Source organism: Puma concolor, chromosome C1 (assembly GCF_028749965.1).
Source record: "Puma concolor isolate L17-30 chromosome C1, mPumCon1.1.hap2, whole genome shotgun sequence".
In the NCBI taxonomy this organism is placed as follows: Eukaryota; Metazoa; Chordata; class Mammalia; order Carnivora; family Felidae; genus Puma; species Puma concolor.
This window is the reverse complement of record NC_141674.1, coordinates 108,288,863-108,295,678: the sequence shown is the minus strand read 5'-3', so window position 1 is coordinate 108,295,678 and position 6,816 is coordinate 108,288,863. Positions and strand designations below refer to the sequence as shown.

At 46.5% G+C, this 6,816-nt stretch overlaps 1 protein-coding gene across 1 annotated transcript; it reads right to left on the bottom strand.

Moving 5' to 3' along the window:
- Positions 1–4,114: 4,114 nt before the first annotated feature.
- PRR9 (proline rich 9) lies at positions 4,115–5,842 on the bottom strand. The gene is made up of 2 exons (XM_086718269.1): positions 5,719–5,842; positions 4,115–5,249 (listed from the first exon to the last, which is right to left on the bottom strand). Exon 2 carries the CDS (start codon positions 5,227–5,229, stop codon positions 4,903–4,905), a length of 327 nt encoding a protein of 108 aa, XP_086574395.1. The 5' UTR covers positions 5,230–5,249; positions 5,719–5,842; the 3' UTR covers positions 4,115–4,902.
- Between the last annotated feature and the right edge of the window lie 974 nt (positions 5,843–6,816).

The following is a 6,816-nucleotide window of genomic DNA, read 5'->3' as shown; positions in this document are numbered from 1 at the left end:
AGCCCTACCAGCCCACCCTCTCTTCTTTTAGCCACCACTAGGTGGTAGGCAAGTGTCCATGGGAGAGAAGGAAAAACAGGAGTGGGTGACTCCAGACCTGCTACCTACTGGTCAGGGTGTCCTGATGTTAATGACGGTAGTGGGGACAGGGGGGTGGTGCATGAGGATGTCCCCCAACTCTCTGGCTGAAGACCTGACAGTTTGTGCCTGTACAAGGCTAACCTAGGGACCTGCCTGTTGGTCTAGTGTCCCTCACCCAACATACATACGTACACACACACACACACACACACACACACACACACACAGAATGGAGCTGTGGAGGAAGGCAGGCAGTGGTCACTAAGCCTTCTCGGTACACACATAGTTTTCCAGAGAGTTCTCCCCTTCCAACCTTGGGGTTTGAATTCCTCCAGAATTCTCATTTGCTTTCCCTCTATGCTCCCACAGCCCCAAGCATCATCTTCTCTACTAACACAGGTACACAGTCAGGGTGACCAACTTGTCTTGGACTAGCCCAATGTCCTGCATGCTGGACACCCCCTCAGTCCCAGGCAAACCATGATGGTTGGTCACCCTAAAAACAAAAAAAGCCTCTTTCCTCTCTGATTCAAAGGACATTCTGGTTGGCTGACTCTGAGAATACCTAAGACTTCAGTGTAGTTGGTCCCATGAAGACAGGCAAAAAGCAGAGTGAGGCTCAAGGGCTGTCATCTAGGACTCTCATGCTGACAGGAGATATAGGTAATTACATATAATGTAGCTGCAAGGGTGTAATAGACCCCTCGGAACCTGTGCAGGTACACCTGCTGGCTCCTTGACATGGAAGCTTTCCTGGAGGAGGAGAGTTTGAAACCCATGGGCTGAAAGACACAAGCAGAGGGAGAATCCTGGGTAAGAGGGAGAGAGGCAGGTGCAAATGGAAAGGAGGCCACGATGGGTCATCAGGTGCACAAGCACATGGAACAGATGGTCCACCCTGGCCCAGGAGAGAAAGGAGGTCCAGAAGGCAAAGAAGCAAGGAATAAAGGGAGAGGTATTCTAAACCTGGACTGGGAAAATTGGATTTGGAAGTTAGTGAGGAATTTCCGTAAAGTGCCACTCAAGGATGAAGTGTTTGGGCCCCCAAACACATGGGAGGAGTCACGTCCCATCACTTATGTATCCTCCTCCTTTCCTTTAGCATCAAGCCATGATCCACACTGTCCCCAGGGTTCCCAGGTCCCCAGGGCTTCCCAGGGGTGTTCTAGAGGCCAGAGTAATGTTCTGTCTCTCGACCTCAGGGTCAGATCCTCTGATTCTTGCTGTACTGTTAAGGTCCTCAGCCCCTGGGTCCCAATTTTGCTCAGGAGAGTTAGATGAGTTAGATGAATCTTATGCCAGACAGGTTAGAAGGAGGCCTAGTGCTCACACTTGCTATCACTTTCTAGTTGATCACCTCCAACTCATGGGAATGTGACACATCTAAGGACAGCTCCTGTCACCAGCAAACAGATCTCATAAGAAAGTTCTTAAGCTGAACCAAACCCAAAACTTCTATCCATTGGTCCCAACTGTGTCCTTTGGAACGTCACAGAAATCCAATCCTTTTCTCATAAAAACACTTAGAATATTGAGAACAGCCCTCCTGCTCCCTCGGGTGTTTTCTAGCCTAAATATATTCCACCAGTTTCTAATATGAAAGTCTTCACATGGGAGGTCCCTCCCACCAGGGCCTCCAGAGCCTGGTACAGTGTCTTGCACAAAGCAGGTTCTCCATAAATGTCCACTGATGCTTTCTTGACACATTTCCTCTTCACTTGTGGAGCCCATAGGTCCGCACTTGTCACATACTGAGTTAACTGTGTCAAAACTGAGACCAAATCAAGTTAGAGAAAAGAACAAAAGAACAGTTCACAAAACTGGAAGATTTCAAGCTGAAAGTGGCAAGAAGCACACAAAATGAGTGTGACAGCTCAGTTGACCAATGAAGTACATTGATCTCTAGTAATGACTGACCACTAGACACCTACATTCCTTTTAGGGGAACAGTGATAAATAAACTTACTTGTTTATAACCAATTGGCTAAGGAAGCTGTAAGGTCATGCTGATATGAGGAAAATTTAAATTCATTTACAGTCAGAGCCCACATTTTGGGGGGGAAATCAAGGTAATTGTAAATTTCAGTTATGTGGCTATAGGTGTTTGGTCTTCAAACTATGGCCTTCATTTTTGTTTTTTTCCTTAGTGATTACCAACTAGAACTTCTAAATCCAGACTCTCCTTGGTAATGTCCCTCTCCCTCTTTCTGAAAGCTTCAGCACAGATACAAAGAGGTGGGTCCTAGCTGTCCCATGTCCAGGTCTATGTCATTAGGGTCCTGACCCCAAAGTAACAGTGTGGGTAGGGCCTGGGTCAGAGCTCTGTGAGCATGAGAAAGGTGTGGTGGTTTTCATGGCAGAGTTTGATGAAGGCTTGCTTGTTCTCTCATGTATAATCTGTAGGGTTGTCTCCTTACCATCTAGTGAGGCCTCTCATATAATCATAGAGCTGTCCTTTCTTTGATATTGCTGGGCTCTCTGCTTGTCAGCCCCATGCTTCCTCTTGACATCTTAGTGTCCCATCTTGGACTCCAATGGGTGCATGCCTTTAGTGTTGGAAGACAAAGACGTTTCTTGGTCTTCAGCTAGGCTGGAGAAGTGTCATGAACCTCCCTCAGCCCAGTCAGAGACGCTATTGCTAGGAAGGTTCTCTGGTGCCTCTTTGTAGGTTGTGGCTCTGAGGGAACACAGTCTTATTCCAAAGTTGGAAAATGGAAGAGAAAACTTATTCCAACCAAGTAGAGAGGCAAAAAAAACCCGTGTGATTCAGGCATCTGGAGATGTTCAGGGACTTGGGATATCCAGGTTTTGGAGAGGCCCTCTGTGGATTGTGGAAAGAAGCTCTCTAGCCCTGCGCAGGGATGCTGCCTGTCTGTTCTCCAGCACCTGGCATAGCACGTGGCACTTGGTAGGTGGATGAATAAATGAATGAATGTGCAGACAGCTCCAGAAATCTTTCCTGTGTGCCATAGGCACTTCATGCAAGTAAGAGCTCTGTTCTGGAGTAAAGAAGGACTCCAGTTAGAATCTTGACTTCACCACTTACTTGCTTTGTGAGGCCAGACCAGTTCCTTAATAAAAGGGCAACACATGAACCCTGCTTCCAGGATTCCCTCCGAGAATGTGCACAGGGATCAGGGTCCATTTTTTACATCTGCAGACTCAGGCAGTCCTCAGGGCTTTGTGTTGCTGTTTGAAATCTTTCCCCAAGTTGCCCCATGACCCCTCATCTCTTGCCTTAGAAAATCTCTAAGATTAAGAGACCGGGTTGACTCCAGTGCTGCAAGACCCTCAGGTCAGCCAAGCAGCTCTCCATTGGGCACACCCCTATGGGCTGACTCAGAAGAGGGGCCTAGGAGGGTGAGTGAGGGGCTCCTTTAGCTCTCAGGAGACTGGCCCTTGACATAAGGGTCCAAGTTAGACCTTGGGGCACCACTGAGGAAGCATCTATGTATTCTTTCATATGTCTTGCTTCTGCTGGACCCTTTCAGTAAGGGGAAGTGGACTACATGGGGCAGGGAGGTGACCTGGGCTGACTTGGCTCTTCTTAAAACTGGGATCGCAGGGCAATTTCTCTATCTCAGACTCTATCTCAGAGGCATGCTTAATTCTTGCTTCTGACAAGGATGCTATGTTTATAAGGTGTCATGGATTCACTTGGGACCCCTTCTTCCATACAACTCTCCTCATCCCCATCTGAGACCTTTCTTCTGAAGGCAAGTATCAGAGAGGAGAGAACCCATAGTAGCAAGAATTCTGGACCTAAAGTTCTGAGGACAGGTCCCAGGCCCTGTTGGATTCTCCCAGGTGTGAAGTGTGTGTATACATGAGCCCACGATGTGTTGTGGGGGAGGGTGGAGGAGTCCAGGTGATCCTCTGTCATGGAGCCTCTGTCAACATTGTTGTTCTATGCTTCTGTAAGGTCTCTTTCTCATTCCTACTCCAGATTGTCCATAAAAGGGGGAACAAAATCATCACAAGGATGGCCTGTGATTGGGTGGTGGGAAGGAAAGAGCACACATTAAGTCAGACATCAGCCTTGGGATCAGCTTTATTCTGTATTTTACCTTCACAAGGGAGAAGAAAGCAATGAAGCTGAAGAGAAGACTAGGCTGCACCACACAGACACAAATCACATGTCTAAAGAATGTACGTGAAATTACAGGGCCCAAAGCAGACCAGACAGCAAGCACAAAGATCAGCCAGGATCCCAGACATCCTATCTCATCTGTCTTGTTTAGATTCAACCATTTACATATGTATTTTTTTTATTTTTAAAAGCAGAACTAACATTCCAATGTCCAATAATTTGCTGTTCCTTTTTAGAATGCAGAGACTAAATGATTCAATTTTTTATTTCTGTAGTACCACCAACCTCTTCTCTGTATTCATGGTGGTGGTGGTGGTGGTGATCGTACAAGGTCCATCAAATTTCAGCTTCTTTTGAGGCTTGAGTGAGAGGCTGATACTCTGAATGAGGAACGAAAGCATCCTTGGCTGTTACACACTCAAGGCTGGGTAAGTTTGTGCCCCAAGGGAGCTGAACTAGGCTTCTGTGGTCTCCCCTTATAACTGCACTATTCCTATGATGGCAACCTTCTATTAGACTGCTGTGAACAATACTTATTCACAAAGACTGACGAAATACAGAGAGAAATGTCTTCAGAGACAACAGACCCGGTCCTGGAATACTGAGGAAACCAGGAGGCAAGAACAAGGTGCACACAGAGGTATCCACAGGTGAAGGCTACCATAGCATGAGCTTGGGTTGGGTTTTCATCTGTTGGCCATCTTCTTGACCCCAGATGGCATTATGAGAAGTTACTTTCCCTTGCCAGGGGGCAAGCACTTCTCCTGGACTTTCTGTGGACAAACTTCCACACATTTTGTCTGAGATAGCTCCTGGCATGGCTCCACACACTGAGATGGGCATTGGTCTTGGCTTTGCTGTGGGCAACTTTCTTGGCATAATCCCTGGCACTGAGGAAGACAAACCTCCTGAACTTGCACTGGGCACTTCTCCTGGCAGGGGTCCTGGCATGGGGGAAGGCACACTTCCTCAGCATTTGCCTGGCACTGCTCTTGGGACTTTTGAAGACATGGAGGAGGCACACATGGCTGCTTGCACTGCTGTTCATTAAAGGACATCTTAAGGTAGGTAGCAGAACCTGAAACAAACACAAGATTTGAAATTAATTGCATTAACAGTATCAGGCTGGGAACTGGGAAATGAAGGGTTAGTAGAGGGAAATGGGGAGTAAATGATCACTAACCCTAATAACCTATTTGTTTGCTGTTTTTTATTCTTTTCTCTTTTCTATCCCTACGTCAGCTCCCTCTGACACCCATCTACTAACTGGGAATATTCTCATAGCTCTTGTCTGGATACCCATAGCCCAATCCTACCTGACACCACAGTTCTACCAGAGGTTTTCCCTTCTCCTCTATTTGACAATTTCTTTTTGAAAATCAGATGCAGGATACTAAATGGAATACACAGGATGGAGTGGAAGGCCCAGGAAGTGGCAAACCACTAAAAATCAGTGGAAAGTATAAAGCCCAATGGAGGAAGAGAACAGCCTCCTTAAGGTAGAGCAGGAAGTGAGAGGGAGAGAGGGCACAGATGTCTCCACTTACCTGTCTTCAACAAGACTCCACAAAGGATGTGGATTGCAGGGCCCAACAAGGTAGGGGCTTTTATATAGTGCCTGGTCCTGCCTCCTACAGAACTGACTGGTCACATGGGACAATGTTCTAATTGTGGAGTCACCATAACAAGCTTCCTCTGAAATTGCCCATGGTTTGAGTCACTGCTTGGGAAGCCTGTTAATCAGCCTCCATGTGGGCCACTGGGTCCTCACCAGACCTCAGCAGGGAGGGGCTCCTCTTAGATCTCTCTCATTAAAGGTAGCAGCAAAAGAATGTTCATAAAACGTTATCTCAGTCTGTTAAACTGGTATTGGGTTCCTTGTCTGTCCAAACTGGTTCAGGATGTGGTGAGAGATAAGATCCACCTTATTCATCTTGCTTTCGTCAATGGGGAGATTTATGTCTAAGGCCTAGGGTCTGTCTGTGTCAAGGACATGTATGGCCTGTTTCGGACATTTCCTCTGGATACCTCTTCATTGGGCCTGGAAAGTCACACTTCCTGACCCAAAGAAGATGGGTTGTCTTGTGGTTCCAAGTGCACAAAGGCCCTACAGCCTCCTGAAGAGAGTGATTTTCCCTCATAGAAGGCTTGAGAGAAATTGGACTCATTTGTTACTTGTAGGGTGAAGGAGAAGAGGAAAAGGAGAAGACAGGTAATCTTCATCTTCTTAATTTTTATTTATGTCATTTCTAAAAGTGGATTTACAGAGTTTTCACAGTGACCAAGAAAACAGGATATGGCAAGGTTGGTCTGCCTCCTTGCCTTCTCAGAACTCAGGTCAATAAAAGCCAGGGGGATGAAAGGAAAAGTGTAAAAGCAAACACACCCAGTTTTCTCTACATCCAAACCTCGGTGTGAGCTGCCACTTCTGTCTTGGGTGCCCTCTCTCTCTGTGACTTGTGAAACCCTAAGCATACTGCAAGGCTCAATTCAAGTCCACCCCCTTCCAAGAGCCTTTGCTGATTACTCTAAACCAGAAACAAATTTACCTCCTTCTGAACTCCCATACTGGTTATTGTTGGTGCTATTTATATGATATTTGCTATAGTTATTGGGAATCCTAGTTATTTAAATACAAGATCTTA